The following is an 18,611-nucleotide window of genomic DNA, read 5'->3' on the forward strand; positions in this document are numbered from 1 at the left end:
AATACTGTAACAAATGTATTGCTCATTGTTCGTTCGTTTTAGTTAATACATTAATGTTAACATGTGATACCTTATTGTAAAGTGTTACCAAATAATGCAAAAATATTACTTTAAATGAAAAATAAAAGACCATAATGTGCATATATCATACCAAAAATTATATAAATATAAATGTCATAAAATGCATTACTTCTGGGGTCTTCTTCCTTTCAAATGTACAACAAATAAAATAAACTGTATTTTATTATAATAGACAAAATGGTCACACTTAAGATTAGGGTCTACTTCTCAATATTTACTAAGTATGAACGAACTTTTGCCTCAATAAACACCTAATTACTGCTTATAAGACAGTTGTTACGTTTAGGTATAGGATTAGGGATGTAGAATAATGTCATGCAGAATAATGCATTAAGATGTGCTTTATGCATGCTAATAAGCAACTAGTTAATAGTGAGAATTGGACTAACTAAAGTGTTACCGCCAAAATAATGTCACCAGAATAGCTAGAGTTTCACAGGGTTATTGACTTGAACTTACGAACACAAAAGAAGCAGAGCTACAGCTGAACAGCTCAAACCAAACCTAAGAATCCCACACCTCTTTACTCTGTGAGCTCGTATTTGGTGTAAAGACTGCTGCTACACTGTGTTGTCCCACACATCGCAAGCATCGCCCGGCTGCGAGGATGTTTTCATATGAATGCGCATCACACGTGGTTTAAAACCGCAATATCTAAAAGCTGAGGGCATTGAGAAGTCGCTTAAGGAGGAAAGAGGAAAAAAATCCCTAAACCTTCAGTAGGTGGAACGCGCGCGAGGGTTTTAATGAAGAGCACGAGACGATTTCAATTTTGATCTCGAGCGCATTGCCACAGATAAAAACGCAGCGCCCGTCGTTGTTCAGCAATTATCGTACTCGGAAACGTTCCCCTTGCGTGTCTTCAACAAAGGAGAGGGGATTGCCGAGCAACATATATGTCTCAACATGCAAATAACCCTCTACTGTAAGTCCTTTTCATAGTATTGCTTTCGCTCGTTGCGTCTCGCGGGAATGATAAAAGCAGGCTCGTGCTGTTTTGTCTTAGCGATAGCGGCTGTTACAGAATTGTCTCAATTATTGATAATCTATGCTTATTCTACAGAGTGTTCAGTTAATGTTTGCTTAATTACCTATGCCATTTAAGCGATAGCTAGTGTTGCTCACGAGCCTGATATTATTGCGTGTAATAATACACTATGTTGCTTCGTTTCATTTAGGAGTGTTTGTTTATATGACGCGGCGACTCTGTCTTCCTTACAGGTGAAAGTTTGTCGTCTTCTGCGAAGGGGGATACGGAGCTTGAGTCCACAAACGGCATACTCGCGTCTATCTAGCGCTGGATTGTGTCTCATTTGCGTCTTCAAAATGAAGAGAAGGCAAAAGCGCGTTCTGCAGATGGCATTTCTGTTCATGGTGGCTTTAATTTTTCTGCCAAACGTCGGCCTTTGGTCAATGTACAGAGAGAAGAACCTTATGAAGTCGCATGAGCCAGGAGAACAGGTGAGCACACACCTTTGATATCTATGTGTATAGGCTAAGTTATTACTGTGTCAATCAGATATGGTGCATGCAGCATAACCTCTGTAAATAACAAGCCTGTATAAGCCATAGCTCACCTGGACTAGTACTGTACTGAAAAACATTCTTTATTTTAAAAAAAGTATTCTTCATGCCAGAAAAAAGTTCATGTCAGACTAGCTATCTTTACTTTCAAAAGATATATCACTGGAAGTGCAGCAAGTCGTAGTTCTTTTCTGTCTTTGAATAAATGTTAAAAAGTGTTACAATTTTCATAATTTCTGTATTAAACACAGCATCAATTTCTTAAAATGGCTTTCAGGATTAATTCTACCTCACATTAGTTTGTCTGTTTGCAAAATAATTGATTATACGCATTATTTAAAGAGTTGGAAATGTTCTACATTATTGTGTTTGGCCAATTCTATAGTGTTGGAAATGTTTATCATCCCCACTTTAATCAAAAGTTGTTAGTTACCAATCTAAGAGGTGTTGGGAAATGTTGCTTTTGACATCCCATCTTCTCTAACTAACCCAACAGTACTCTAATTAAACTTTTAGAATACAAAAACACATCTTTATGCGCCTTGTTCAGCTGTTAATGAATAGTTAACATACCATTATTGTGTGTTTGCCTCCCAGAAGATTATGCATTTAGGAGCACTTAAGAAGTCAGCAGTTTTGCCTTGAGGGAAACATAAATCACCAGTCAAAAATGAAAAAAACATTTTCTTGCCAGGCGTGCAGAAATGAAAAGGATGAAGCTCTATCTAATGCTAATATTGAATATTTATTGTTGATCTCTGCTAATGCTCTCAAAGAGTCGGAGAGAACAATTCAACCTACTGAATGTTTTATTTTCAAGAGATTTGGGATTATAGCATCATTTTCATAGGTTGAATTCCTTAATCACGTTTAGCTCTCAGAGAACAACATTCATAAGCTCATTTGCTCTGCAACTGGCTGCTGCTTGTGATGAGAGTGCAATCAGTGATTCTCTCAGCCAGATGCCATTGTGACATATTTAGTCCCCTAAAAGCATCTTGCATGTGGAAAATCTCTTGGGCTGGTTTGGCTGCATTCACTTACGTACATCACTACTAGATGACATTACAGTCATCTCAACATTACAGGACTAGCGCTCCCGTCTACTGAATTCCCTCTCTTCATGTATGTGTGTACCCCTCAACCGGCTGCTGAGGGGTGCTGTTGGTTCATTTGATTCCACCCTTGGGTACCTGGTTGCTTTTGGTTTCTGCAACTCTGATGTAGTTCTAGCGCTCAAGGGAAAATGCTGATTCTGTTTATTGCGTCTTGTAATTGCTCCTTTTTCATTTGTTTTGCCGGGGTTGCATGACTTTAGCCTTGGGTGAGCACAACTGCACAAATCCTGTCTCTTCATTAAAATTAAACCAGTGAGCAGGCACCACGATATTGACAGGGCCAAAGAAATCTGAGCACCTAATGCAGGGTGCTGTCCTTTCGCTCTCTGCTGACCTCCCCATTCCGATTTCCTCAAAGAGGCATTCTCATGCAAAACAACCTCACTTGGCTCTGTGGGAACTTTGTAGGTGAGACAGGTGGGCCTTTGCATAGAAGCTTGGTGAAACATTCTACAAGTGCCTCAGATAGAGGACTCAATATGTAGACTCTGTCTTCTGAATATTTATTGCCATCTAATGAAGTAAATCAGGCGGACTATTGATTCCTCAGCAGTTTTTAAGAGAATATGATTAGTGGAATGAGAGCATATTCCATTAGAAAAAAAAAGATGGGGAGGGCAGCGCAGGGATGAGAGCAGTCTGGAATCAGACTCTCAATCCCCTCATGTCACACACTTTCCGGACTCAAAAGAAGCTTGAGTTTACCAGCTCAATAGAAATATCCCAGCGCCTGTTATTGTGTACCTGTCAGAGCGGGAGAGATAATTGACAGCAGAGATATTGTGTGAATAAGCCCCCAAGAATCCCGGTGAATAAACCCACCTTGTGTGTCCTCTTTTATTATCCAATAGCAATTACCCATGATTGAATCAGCCCTCGAATCCCCAAAAATCCTCCCTCAGTGATGTTAACCGAGGTTTAACAAAATAGCGACGGGAAGCGTAGACTCAATGCACCGGCTTCCTTTCTTCTGGGAAGACGTGCGTTGTGCTCTGTCCCTCCTTCCCTGTCAAAATCTCGGCTTTCTGTCCTTTGGGAGACAATCATGTTGAATTAGCTGTGGCGGCCCACTCCTGGCGCGGGTAAACAGCATCTGTGTACTTCGGTGGGTGGTGCGCACAGCGCCAATGCTACGAGATGGATGTGTGCTGATAAGCGTGTGTCAGGACTGATAACCTTCCCTCAGCTCCTAACAAGAGCCCTCCGTTGAGCATGACATTGCCCACAAGCATTATGAAGAGAGTGTCTATGCAATTCTATCTCGACGCGCTACTGCTTATCGGTGTGTTGACAACGGTGTGCATGCAACACTGTCACCGATAGCATGGTGGATAACAAGAGCTTCGCCATTGTTAACTACCTGGGGTGGAAGCACAACGGAGGTGGAGGGCAAGGTGACCTCAAGAATCTTTAAGCTTTCCAGTTTTCAAGCCGACCATGTTTATGTCATTCTAAACGAAGGAATCTTATTGTCGCTTTCCATTTGCCAGCAAAGTGACAAGGGGAAGAGAGATGTAGTAATTGCAATTACCCTCAGTGTCATACTGGAGAGATACATTATGGTAATGTACACGTCAAGCTGACAGTGAGAGCATGGGTGAAGAGCGCACAAGATGATTTGAACTAAATTGTGGTCTGGGGACACTGAAGGATCAAACAAAATAGTATTGTAGAGAGGCTTGGATAACCAAAGGATGGAAATTGTATAGTTCTCAGATAGTTTGCAGTTCTTGTCGGGAAGCATTGAGAGGATTCCGCAATAAGCAGCACCATTCGGTGTGATGCGAGGGCAAGGTTCAATTTGGAAATGGAATGGATTTGATGATATCCAAGTTAATGCTAACCATGTTGGCCCGAAAAAGGACACGCGTTTTTCTCCTCATCATTTCCATTGCACAGAATATAAATTAAATTGTGCTGTCACTAGGGAGGGGGTCAGCCAAGTGATCAGTCCCAGGAGATATTATGTAATTGAATATTCCACCTTGCAGTGATAGTGTCCGGTCCTCAAATCTCATACAACATATATATTCTCTCCACGATCCTATGGCATTCTGTTATCGAAAGTCATCAGCGTCACATTGTCTTCCTGTAATTGCGTTCTTCCCAGGAAAAAGGGTAAAGATAACTGGATTTCTGCCTGACTGTTTTTTCTTTGGTTTATGTAGAACAGCGTTGTAGTCCTCAAGTCTGATTCCAAGACAACATTTTCAGGAGCATTTGGACTCAGACTCGAAAAAGCTGGTCTCGACTGTTCATAGAAAATATGGTTTGGACTCGGACTTGAGACCGAGTCCGGCTTGTCCTTGTAGTACATCACTAAGGCACAAACCCACCTTCCTTCATACACTCACTTTGGTTTCATGTTAAACATTCTGCTCTCTGTCATTACCACCTGCAGTCGCACTTGATGGCCCATGCCCCTAATATGAACAGCAGCGTGACCCTCTCGAGAAAGAGACAATTTAAACTTGATTACTCTGATGTGCCTCATGAGGTGAGGATGGAGCAATGTCTCGGGCTGTTCGCCGTGGCTCCCAAGAGTAATGCGCATTTCATATTGAGCGGCGGCCATATAGCAGAGCAGGGTAATATAAAACCACTTACTCTCAGGCTCACAAAACAAAGGGACATGGACCTTTCCAGTCTTGTGTGTTTGGCACCTCCATTAAGATAATAACACTATTACAAGAGATTGAAAGCCTCTGAAGGGCTCTTACTTTCTCTCTTGGTCTTTAGCCATGAGAGTGACACGCGCACACACACACACACACACACACACACACACACACACACACACACACACACACACACACACACACACACACACACACACACACACACACACACACACACACACACACATTTATACATTTAATACATTTAATTAATGTATTTCCATTTCCATTGTTTATGACTAACTGTTTCTGCCCTTAACTGGTCCTTGTTTGTCCTTGATGGTGAATAGTTTTGAAAAATATATATAATATACATATAGCATTTCCATTGTTTATGACTAACTGTTTCTGCCCTTAACTGGCCCTTGTTTGTCCTTGATGGTGAATATTTTTGAAAAATATATATAATATACATATAGTTATTAGCATTACCTAATCAAAATTATATTCATGACTATGCTGTCCAATTTGTCCAAGCAAAGTTATCATAGGAGGGAGCAAAATAAGAACAGTCGTTGTACTAGGTGCTTACAGTAATGACTCCTTAAAATACTATCTATTTATGCAGCACATACTTTAAATGAGAACCTATAGTTCACGTTGATCAGACCAAAGAGGTCTTTGTATTTACTTCATGTAAAATGTTCAAAATCAAATTGTAATAAATAATGATATCATTACTGAGCCATAGTTCACAAAAATAAGCATGCATACAAAACATAGGCATCTGGATGGTATTAAATGAGATAGGTAAACATAATAGTATTATGTATCATTATGTATGTCAATGCTGTTGTACATTATGTAAGCGTCTGTATGCAGCAGTGTGTTAATCTTCTCTTTATTTGTCCCGAGGTGATCTGAAAGCTCTTTGCATTGAATTATGGCCGTTTGAACTGGCAGATTTCACTGACTCCTCCACCCGAGTGATTGTTATCTAAGAAAAGTGAGGTCTGTTATATTTTATGGCTCCTCTCTGAGCATGTAGAGATTTATGGCATTAAAATCCGCAGTGTAAGGTGATATTTGTCTTTGGCAAAAAAATACAGTAAAATTGGGCAGCCAGTTTAATGGTGTAGCCCAGTAAAGGATGTTATCATCAGACCTGAGGGATAGTGGGTGGTTATGCAAAATGTGTGGCGAATGCACCTTTTGATGTTTTTTTCCAGAATCGGACGGTTTATTTAAGCCATATATTTGCTGACCAGAGAATTAATGTTTAAGACTTGCTGGCATGCATAATCAATTTTCCTAATTATGGTAAACTATGGAGAACAAGACTATTGAAGAAGTTTTGATGAGCTACAGAAATTCAGAGCATTGTTTTTCGTTCATCTTTGGCAGGAAAATGTGCCATTTGGCTACAGATCGTGTTTAAAACGGAAAGCAGTCAGGTACATGTACAGACAGAAAATTATAAAAGCTTTTCATAACCTCAATGTGGAAGTTGGACTCAAGGTTATGTCATTTTTTAAATGATTTGTGAGCTTGCTGTTTATTCATCATCCAAGCCCCGGCCCCTCTCTCAAGGATAAGGTGGAAAAGGTCATGCGAAGCAATCCAGTTTTTCCATTGTTAGAAGTGATGATTTACAATCAATCTCATCTTGTGTATTTAATCGACTTACATGCTCTCTTGAGCTTTCATTTTTGTGGAGTAATCATATCACTCCTATGTTTTCTCACCTCATAATAACATTGAGTTCAATTGATTCTCAACTTAAGTGGTTCAGTGGTTCTCAGTAAAAAAAATAAAAATAAAAATAAATTCACTAACTAAAACGGACTGTTATAACTGTTATTGTATATTTGTCAATAGAAATTTATTTAGCATATGCTAACTTTAAAAAATGGTAAGTTTATAATAATATAATTTAATATTATAACCCTTTTGATTGCAAGTAACTGTTAACTATAAAAAACAAGTGCAGTAAAATGGAACTGTGGAGAGTTTAATCCGCAGTGGACCGGTGGGAAACGGTTCAGTTTTTCTCTGAGTATTGGTATTTCCAGATCTTATTTCAACAGCGAGAGACTTTTTAAAAGTAATTGTATTACTCCAGTGAATATTTTACCTTCTTACCATTTCAAATGAACTGATTGGAATCTTTTAATATTGCGGGAAATCCTCCAGGCTTGTTAGAGGGTCTCAAAAATACATTTTCAAATTCATTTATTCTCCTTTAAAAATGAACTCATTTTACTCTCTGCCTTTGTCTCTATCTCCCTCTCCCTTTAATTTATTGGCACAGACTGAAAAGAAAAAAGAAAAAGTCAGCTGGGCCCACTAACAAGAAAGACCTTGATGCTTATTAGGATATTTTTGAGTCATTTTGAAACATTATCCAATTTAATTAACGCCCCACAGAACATCTTTGATCTCTTAATGGGGAAAATAGGCCTGAATTTGATGAATGTTTGCTAGGTGATGTCAATGAATCTTTATTAGGGGCTGAATGTGTTTTTCCATTGTGCTCGATGCTGAATTCATCAGAAGGACGAGCACAGGTTCAGTTGCCATACTGCACAGCCAGACAGATGATAGAACTAGCAGGGGAACAGCTTGAGACCAATCACACCACTGTAGGGAAAACTAAGACAGATAATAGTCTGTAAAGTTAGGAGCAAATTGCTGCCCACCCACCAGTTTATCTTGAGGTTAGGCCAATGTATGTGCCGTGGAGGAATGGATAGGGTGGACTGAGAGGTATACAGCAAGATATGTGACAACAGAAGGACAAACAGCTATTTGTGGCATCACCACCCTCAGAGAGTTGCAGTGACATGAAGTCTTGTACATGTGTGCTCACTTGTTCGATGTGGGGAGTTTTTTGTCCACTCTTAAAGGAGTAGTACACCCCAAAAATAAAAATTTTGCCATTGTTTATTCACCCTTATGCCATTCTAAATGTCTTTCTTTCTTTCTTTCTTTCTTTCTTTCTTTCTTTCTTTCTTTGCTTGTTTGTTTGTTTCTTCTTTCTTTCTTTCTTTTCTGAGAAACCCTTAAAGACATTTTTTTATCTTTACCAGTGGCAAAGGAGTTCATTATTTATTTATTTATAATTTTTCTTTCTTTCTTTATTGTATTCTTAATATTATCATTTATAATATATCCTATATATATATATATATATATATATAGAGAGAGAGAGAGAGAGAGAGAGAGAGAGAGAGAGAGAGAGAGAGAGAGAGAGAGAGTGTGAGAGAGAGGAGTAGCAGTGCGATATGGCAGGCAGAGTGCCGTAGGTAATTACAGCATGCTGATATACAGGCATTGTGATATTACGTTTATACAGCAGTTCGACGCCATACGTGAGTAAATTAATAAGAAACAACCACAGGTCTTTAAAAACCCTCTTTTGTGCAGAACTACTTCCTTCCGCCTTGGATTCAAATCTCAAGTTGACAGTTTAACTGTTGAGCTGAAGCCTCCGTTACTAACTTTAAAACGTTACTTCAGAATTAGTACTAACGAAGGAACGTTGAGTTGCTTCATTGAAGCTTGTTGTATTATATAGAGTAGCCTACAGTATTATGGTATTATTAGAGAGTGATCGACTAAACGTGTGTGTTACCTGCATCTGATATAGCATTCATTCTTCAGGTCGATGTCCATAATATTATATCCAAAAAAATCAGTTTGAATGTCCGCTGAGGAAAAGTGGTATGTTCGTCTTTGTCCTTCCCATGACAGCGCTAAAACAACTTCCTAGTTCTGACTCAGTCATAATGACAGTATTTGCTGCCATCTAATGGTGTGATAAAGGAACTTTCACTGAAGTCCATATCACAAACGATCCTTTCTCAATATTTATTGAACAGCAATATTTAAATAAACAATAATAGCCATTATAAAAGACAATTGTAGATTAGCACAAGCAAATAATTCAGTCAAACTTACAAGCAGCACTCTAGTAGCCTACAGGATTTAAGTGAAATGTAGACTAAATATAAAAACTTAATTTTTCCCTTAAAGGGGTGGTATAATGCCGTTTTCACAATATGTAAAATAAGTCTTTGATGTCCCCAGAGTGTGTATGTGAAGTTTTAACTCAAAATATTTTTATAGCATGTTACTTTTTGAGGGTGAGTAAAAACGCACCCTTTTGTGCCTGTCCCTTTAAATGCAAATGAGCTACTGCTCCCGGCACAGAGGGCGGAGCTACAACAGCTTGCACTCACACAGACATGCACTGATAATTTCTAAAACCTTTAGACTTTTAGTCAGACAATGATGGAGAGACTAAAAAAGAAGTGACAACATGTAGAATGCAACAGGACATTTCTGAATGGTTAGTTGATGAATTTATGTAGTGTGTAGTTATCTTCTAGTCATTGATTAGCATATTCTGTCATGATAATCTATAAATCGCGTTCACAAGGCGGGGTTTATGTAAATTCTAGGATTGGTGATGTCACTAACCCGAGAGGAATGCCGTGTAGTCCCTACCAGCCGTTTGTTGTAGTCAACAATGAAACAATTTCTTTAAAAGCAAATATCTCCCTTTGCTTTGAACTTTGAGCATTGTAACTTTGCAGATGTTGTTTATGCTCAAACAGCAACATTACACACTAACTAACGTTAGAAAAGTGAAATCACAGTCAACCACCCCTTTAACCAAAATCGATTTGCTCTGGAACAAGTAATAGATTAATAAGACCAAAGATCGCCCGTTTGATATACCCCAAATGAATTATATCTCATGTTTAACCACTATCTACAAATTCCTAAAGGACTACCCGAGATGAATCTGTTCTCTGCGGGTACATGAGCGCTGAAAGGCCGCTGACGGTCTGGAGCTCACATCTGCGAAAGTGTTTTCACATATTGTAAAATAGGCACTATGATTATATATTAGTCACATATTTGAGGTCTAAATAAATACATTCTTAAAACATAAAAAAAATCTTAAAACTACATTTCGTGACACAACAACAGAATTTGCTCGACCGCCATGACAGTCGCCGCAAGCGGAGTGATACAAACGGTGAAACGGTTAGAGTGCTGTTACTGGGTGAATATTGCATGTCTTTCGAGAACCAGAAAGAACTGTTGTAAATATACTGTAGACTTATTTTATGGTATTTGTTGTCCTTTTTTGGACAGAAGTGGTCGCTAAATGTAATGGTCAAATAACCGCATAATGGGTTTGGAATGGCATGAGGAAATGATGGCAGAATTTTCAATGTGCTTTGTTTTAGAATAAATGACCCTGGTGCATCAGCGCTTGTTATTTAAAAAAAAAAAAGTTCTTAAAACTTTTCTTTTTTTTTGGCTTCTGAAATGATTGATGACCTCACAATATATCAAATGCATTGCTAATGCCATTTCAAGTCACGCTTGTTTAATCTTAGTTTGCTGTTGACTATCTGGTATCAGTGTCAGTGCTGGAACTGCATACTGTAACTGCTTTGAAGCCACATGCAGCACCAGCAATTGATCCTTTTAGAGAATGTGGCTTTGTGCTACTCAGATTACACTTCAGCTCTCTCTATTGATCGGAATGCTGGCTGCAGCCTTCGCGTCGCGTAGGTTTGTTATTAAGCTAATTTATCCTTGAAATCAGTAGAAAGTTGAATTAAGTGTGCCGTACAGTTAAATTACCTTTCTTGTACTCAATAGTTTATCCATAAATATTTAGCCACAGAAGCTCTCTGTAGGTCTTCATCTGCCGTGTTGCCAACTGTTCATTATGTAGAAATAAAGCACAGCAGACACATGCATCAAAACCCTCGTTGACACCTGGCTGTTCTCACAAGCTCTCCGGGTCATTAGAAGACAAGCTTCTCTCTCCTCAGGCTGCTGCTCCTGTGCTTTCCTTTTATTTATGACATCACGTGAACTCATAAAGTCCATCCTAATTACACTTCACTCTTAAGATTAATGGGCGATCTCAGCCACATGCATCTGCCAAGCTTACCTTTTTCCCACCCGACTGATGGATGTTTCTGTGGTTCCTCGAGATTCCCTGTTGCCACTGGACGCTAGTTTATTAGCCAAAGAATTGGAAAGGGCTCAAACACCCTCATTCAACCTGTACAACACGTGTGGACCTACTTGAAAGCAATTTCTTTGCTGAAGTTGAATTGATTGGTGTAACCCAGGCTCAAAACCATTTGTAGTCTGAGTAGGTTTTATGAATACACTAGACTAAATAACCAAGGAAAGTAAAGGAAATAATAAATAATAAGATGTGACCTTCGTCGTGCTGAAAATCCATTGGAGTAACATTGGAGCCATTGTTGTGTCATCCGGTGAAACCCTGAAAGAAAATAAGAAATATCATTAATACACAAGGGAATCGGTGAGTTCAAATGTCTGTTTTAGTTTACATGTTGAAATGTTGTGTATTGATGTGTTTTGAAGGGAATTTTTGTTTCATTTTACATGGAGTAAATGTATGTAACGTTACTGTTATAAAATATGTAGGCTACTGAGCTGTGAAGATGTAGCCTATTCAAGTTAAGCAAAATAAGTATGTAAAGTGTGGATTGATTGAGAATATCGTTCTGTGTGTGTGCGCAGGCCAGTTTTGTTATCTCAAAATCTAGATTCTGGATCCTTCTATTAGTTTGTACAAAGGGTGCCGCACACAAGGCCTGAAAAGTGAAGCCAAAGCGCCTCGATCGCCCCCCGATGTCCGGTCCTAGTATCGGTCATAAACCCCGCCTCCCCATGTTATTTAACGGCACGTGAGACCAACTAAACAATTAAATTAGATTTCAAATATATTTTTTCCAAAGATGGTTTTTGTCATTTACTGTAGTTGTTATCACGCTGATGTAAGTTCAAGTGTTTGTTTTTAAAATAAGTTTGTTTTTAGTTAGTTATTTGATGCGGTGGTGTGACGTCATGATTGACAGCTGTGATTGACGGGTTCTCTGAGCGAAGTAGTCACTGAAGCACCAACAGACTGAGGAGATTGGAGCTTTACATTTAATATCTAAATTTCTGTAATTAATTAAAAAAAGAGCAGGAGCGTGTGCTTGCGATTGATTCTGCGAGAGTGAGGGCGGGGCCTTGATTTTGCATCTTTACTTCCTGCTCACTACTGCGCAGGTCTGGTCCCGAGATCGCTACTGTGCAGACTCAGGTCCCAAGATGTCAGCACCATATTGGGACACTGGCGGCTTCACTTCTCACCAACACTCTCAGAAAAAAAGGTACAAAAGCTGTCACTGGGACAGTACCCTTCAAAAGGGTTCTAATATGTACCAATTAGGTACTAATATGTACACGTTTGGTACCAATATGTACATGTTTGGTCCCAATATGTACCTTTGAGGGACTTAAATGCACTCTTTAGGTACAAAGGTGTACCTTTTGAAAAGGTACTGCCACAGTGACAGCTTTTGTACCTTTTTTTCTGAGAGTGAATGGAAGAGAGCAAAGGAGTGTCATCCATCTTTTTTTACAGTCTATGGTATGAACACTTCAAATGTACACCGTTGAGGATGGCGAGCCAACCGTAAGACGATCAGATACGCTTGTTTTTTTGTCTTCGTGGACATCTGCATTGCATTGCTCCCAACAAAATATTTTCATTGGATTCTTGAAGGTATGGAGTATCTATTATTATGTTTTGAGTACTGGATCTTTCTTTATAAGAAACCACTGTTCGTTATTATTGGGACTGACATTATTGAACTCTGCATTATATTTGAACTTTGTATTGCATTCTAAGAGTTAATGATATTTTGGGTTTATTTTATATTTGTTTACCTTGAGTATACGTATTTGAGTTTTGTATAAGTTGAACTCTAAAGTGCTAAAATTGAAATAATATTGACATAAGGTCATCATATAAAAAAGAAAGGGGGAATCAAACCTAGAACTGAACATTTGAGTCATATACAATTCAAATTCATTTTGGTTATTTTATTTGGTTAAAAGTACAATTTAAACTAGATTTATACCTTATTTTATTTATTTTGTTTGTTTTTGCTTCTACAGTGTCATTGATCCACTCAATTTGTGTATTCTGTTAAATCCTAACAAACTATTACATAAATAAGTGCATTTAAATCATCTACTGTACGTGTGTGTGTGTGTGTGTGTGTGTGTGTGTGCCCTTGCCTCTTATGAATTCTTGTGTCTTGTGATTGGTTTTAACCCTCTGGAGTCTGGGCTGTTTTTGGGGCCCTTGAGATGTTCTGACATGCCCTGACATTTGTGCTTTTTTCAGTTGCTTATAAACATATTAATGGCAAAGGTGTAAATTCACTCTATAAAGCACAAACAGCGCTACAATAATATGTGAGCCACGTGAATGTACATGTTTTCATTTTTGAGAGAATAATGTTTATGCATGGATATTGAAAAAACTAAAAACTAAAATATCTGAAATAAGGCCACAAAACAAATAGTAAATATGTGTCAATAAGACTTTTGACTAATGGATGTCCTCGCCTAGAATTTTTTCTTCAAAATTATGTGAAAATAGTCTTGCTTTATTGTTCACATAAAACCATACATTGATTTAAATTGATGTAAAACAGGTTTTGCTTGAAAAGCCAATATGCGAGGGGGCGTGAACGAGGAGTGGTTTTCACCTGAATTACCACCCACTCTGCATAATGACTCTGTATAATGATGAGCCATTCACACAGGTGTGAAACTGGCTGAGCCACAATGCAAGGACAAAGGATATTTAGAAGAAGACTTAAATTGACCATTTAAGATTTTGCTTACATCTATCTTGTACATATGTTTTGCTATTTTATTAAAAAGGTTACAATTACAACAATAATTACAATTTCAACAATATTTAAAGTGTACTCTTTCTTTGTAAAAAAAAAAAAAAAAGATTATAGGCCTACATTTTATCTATGTATTCATTACTTTGAATATAGCCAACAAACATCTTAGTTGATGACTTTATTTTTGACAAAAATAGTAGGCTATTTTATATATAGAAATTGCTAAACAAAAGCTTATTTGATGTGGCAGTATATTCTACAGTAAAAACTGTACCCAAATCTACTAAACCAAGTGTTGTCTTTCATATTTCGCCTGACTGTAATGTTGTTTTCATGAAATAGTAGGGCATATAAATGTTAATTTGCAGTTCACGTTGCTTATACAAATAGCCTACATTTTATTTCAACATATTTCAGTCGATTTGTACTCATCTCAGTATAGCAATACAGTTTGCTAAAAAAACATCATTCGTTGACGATAGGCTCGCGATCTTTGCAGTAGGCTAGTGAACGCACCGGAGAAATGCACATTTATTATACATAGTTTGTTTTGGATGGTTTTGTGTAGAACCAGTTTTCTGTAAATATATTTCACATTTTTTAGACATGTGAGGCGAGTAGGCTCATGATTCATGATGATCTCCAGTTCAAGCACCATGTTGTGATTGCTAGCCTATATTTACTTTAAATCCAGGAAATTTGTTAATGAAAATTTTTTTAAAATTAAGATACAATTGATACAAAACGAAATTCGTTTTAAAGAAAGGATTTGTACTTTCTGTTTTGAGGTCTCTGTGAAAGTTTTAGAGCGCTGGCGTCCATAATGGAGAACTGTCACGTATTATTGTTTTTTTGCCAGCTGTGGTAAACAGCGCGCATCTATGCCGTTCGTTCATTCATAAACAGAAACCCGAGAAGGAAAAACTTACTAGTATTCCTCAGCTCGTATTCCTCGTATTCCTCATTATACCTCACAGCGCTGCGAGACGGTGAAGTAATGTTCTGAATAAACTGGTGTTTTGGTTTTCTCATGCTGATGATAGGGGCGTTCACAGGATTGCGCGGATTACCTCAGCCATTTGCGTTTGAATAGCACGCGCTCTCTGTGGGCGGAGTCACATTACATTTGAATTAGCTCTAATGAGGTTGACTGGAATCGCTCTCTTTTAATACAGATTTCACAAGATGAGAATATTTGTTTTTTATATAAATTACTTCATTAAAAAGAAGAGAATTCAAGCTTCATGCCTGTGTGTCAGAATGCCTGTTTGACTGCGTATTCACTGAGATATTGCTCATTTTCGGACGCGTTTCAGAATGGACTACAGGGACAGAGAGAAGGCAGAACTCGCTTCGTGTTTATTTTTCTTTATTTGGCAAAAAGCACAACACTTTGTTTTTATTGTGAGTATACACAAAAATAATACACATTTAACAGAATCGATTGATGTATGAAACTTGTTTTGTAAAATCAAAGTCAAAAGAGAATTTTGGGTCTCAATTCAACTCATAAGGAAAAAAAGTGAGCAGATCACGCCGGCGTGATCTCCGACCTCTGAGGGTTAATCTGGTCTACAGTGTCCCTACAAATAATCATCTAAATTCTAGTGAGCTATTGTCCCTTTTACTGTGATTTACTGTGAACCCCTAAATGTCCTGACGGGGTTACATTTGTCTCACCTTTTTGTCCCAAATTAATTTCCTTTCGATGATCATTGTCTGTTCCTGTCTCTGTTAAAAGTAGTAGTTGCCTTTCTTTTAACTCTGCTCTCTGAGGGCATTTCTTATGCTTTTCATGCCCTTTATAATGTAGGATCCTTATTTTAAAGAGAGATTTCAATGGCCCTCACCTTAAAGGTTACATCTCAAGGGGGTTGATGAACTTTGCATGAGTGAACTTGATGATGTTTTGAGTGAGTCCCATCTTGCAATCTTACAGTGCTCTTCAGCACTAATGGTGACATGAGCTGATAATTACTTATTGAAAGTCTTTAATGTTCTCCTGAATTAACCTCTCTGCTCATGTATTGCTATTAAGACCGCAGATCTCTTCTTTTCCCCCTTCACTTCCAAACCTTGGTTGATGCTTTGATGTTGCAGCTTATTGATATAAATCTTTGTTGTTGCTGCTCAGTTCTGCTTCAAGCTAACACTCAATACAACTTTTCATTTGCCCCCATGTTTTATCCTTGACTGTAAAATCACCGAATTGTGACCTAACGATGAGACCATGAATAATAAATAAAAGACAATAAAAGGCACATTTACAAGGCTGTACACTACTCTTGAGCGAGGAATAAAGACATTAAAGATGTTGGATGTTTATTAAGTTTCTTGTTGTTTTAGACAGGATCCCCCTGAAGTCATTGGCGTGCAGTGGTGTTCTGAAATAAGGAGGCCTCAAAGTGATTCCAGGCTTCACTGTGCATCTGTACATTTTACATTCTGGACAGCATGCTGTCCTAACTCTAACCAATCAGACCTCAAGGACCGCCCAAAAATTCCACAATAACCAGTCAGAAAAGAAGAAATATATTTTTTTAAAGTCACGGTGATCATTTTCATGATCGATCGTCACTGTCATGTCTGAGTACTTGAGTACTTGTGCAAATCCCTAATGGTCAACTTATTTTAGGATCATCAGTCATCATGCTCGGTAAACACTTGTCACAGACATGGAGATGGACCTTTAATTTCACCAAGCTAATTGCTGACTAAAAATATTGTATTTGTATATTTGCATTGTTGTATTTTTGTAATACTGATTATTTTCTCATCCATTTTTTGAGGAGTAGCTTCTTCCATCCATTCATCCATCCCTTGTCAGTCTGTTCATTTTAAATGTTTTATTTTGTTGTGGTTAGTTTTGGGGAAGGGGTAGGGTTAGTGGCTTAAAAATATCTATATAATAGTAAAATGTAACCATGAACATTTTAAAATATACAGTAAATGCAATAAAACGGATTATAAAGATTTTTTTCTAAAGCTGTGCATATGTAAATATTTGTATTTTTTCAATATGTCTATATTAAGTATGTGTCAGCGTATGTGTAAATGTATGAAATTTATGTTATGTATGAGCGTAGGGGCAGTCGTGGCCTAATAGTTAGAGAGACAGGCTGGTAATCCGAAGGTTGCGGACTCACACCGGCAGGAATGACTGAGCTGCCCATGAGCAAGGCACCTAACCCCCAAAAGCAAAAATGGCTGCCCACTACTCCAGGTGTGTGTGTCCACGTTTGCAGTGTATGTGTGTGTTCACTACTCACTGCTCCTAATGTGTGTGCACTAACTTGGATGGGTTAAACGCAGAGGATAAATTCCGAGTATCGGTTACCATACTTGGCTTTCACATGTCACTTAACTTAACTTAATACTTACAAACAATAATAAGGTCAGGCTCCAAAAGCATTGTTAGCCAACTAGGGTAGCAGCAAGTTCTGTCGTAGCTAACATAGCTCAATGATTTTGTGTTTTCTGAACTATACTTCCAACAAATATTTACAAACAGTTTTGCAAACAACTCTCAACATGTGGTTAGCATAGTTCCTTTTGATTATATGGAATAGATTGTTATTCAGAAAAAAAGCTAACATGAAGTATATTCATTTCATATACAAATTTCATTCTACATATTGATAATTGAATCAAACATGGATATGAAGCAAAACAATTAAGAAAAAGAATAGCAAAGTTGTCTTCAGATTCTATTTACAGTAGTGTTGCGGAGAAGTTGCATTATGGAGAAATTATTGCACGGCAATTACATAGTGCACATAGACGTTAAAAATCTACTGTAAATTAACTGCTTTCTGTTGTCCATGAGCCACAATAATCTGACATTAATTTAGTCTTGAACAATTTAAGCAATAACAACATCTAGGCTACTATTACTTGTACTTTTTTGTCCACATGGTGTACTGTAGTGGGACCATGCTAACAGCCAAACCTTGCCCCCTTGTAGTCACCCCACAAATTCTCCTTAAAAGATTAGTTTTTCTTGTCAGATTTATTCAGATAAACCTTTGCCCCATAAAAAATAAGCCTAAATGCATTTTGCCCATGTTTGCACAATATCAGCTTACTGTGCATCGTAGGAGTTGACAGCAGGGTGCAGTGCAGTTTCTCAGTGATGGGCACTGATTGAGGTGGACAACATCACCTCAGTGGTTTTCTTCTTGATGCTTAACAGCATTGTATCTACCTACAACGATCAAACCGTGTCATTGATGTAAATCTTTTGATGCCCGATGGTTCCTTGTTTAATCACATGAAACGCTCCTGTCCATGAGATCTGGAATCTAAAAAAAAACAAACATAATAAAGGCAAACCATGACAAGCTTATCATCATCCTTCCCCCAAAAAATAAAAAATAAAATCAGGACAAATGCAGCAGTGATGCATTCCTGTCATCCACTCTTCAAATCAGCATGACACCCCCAGCACTTGATGCAATCCTCTCTGCTGAGTCTGGCAGCCACTTTGTGACTTATTTGTTTACATGTGTTAT

The 18,611-nt window shown here is 38.0% G+C and overlaps 1 protein-coding gene across 1 annotated transcript in view; it reads left to right on the forward strand.

Moving 5' to 3' along the window:
- Nucleotides 1-1,407: 1,407 nt before the first annotated feature.
- The window catches only part of galntl6 (polypeptide N-acetylgalactosaminyltransferase like 6), a gene marked incomplete at its 5' end in the record, with an annotated part of 251,968 nt that continues 234,764 nt past the window's right edge, over nt 1,408-18,611 (forward strand). The window contains one exon of the mRNA XM_081361331.1: nt 1,408-1,542. Coding sequence (XP_081217457.1) covers nt 1,408-1,542 — 135 coding nt within the window. The remainder of the gene's footprint in view (nt 1,543-18,611) is intronic.

The sequence above is a fragment of the Scardinius erythrophthalmus genome (assembly GCF_964197995.2).
Source record: "Scardinius erythrophthalmus genome assembly, chromosome: 3".
NCBI lineage: Eukaryota > Metazoa > Chordata > Actinopteri > Cypriniformes > Leuciscidae > Scardinius > Scardinius erythrophthalmus.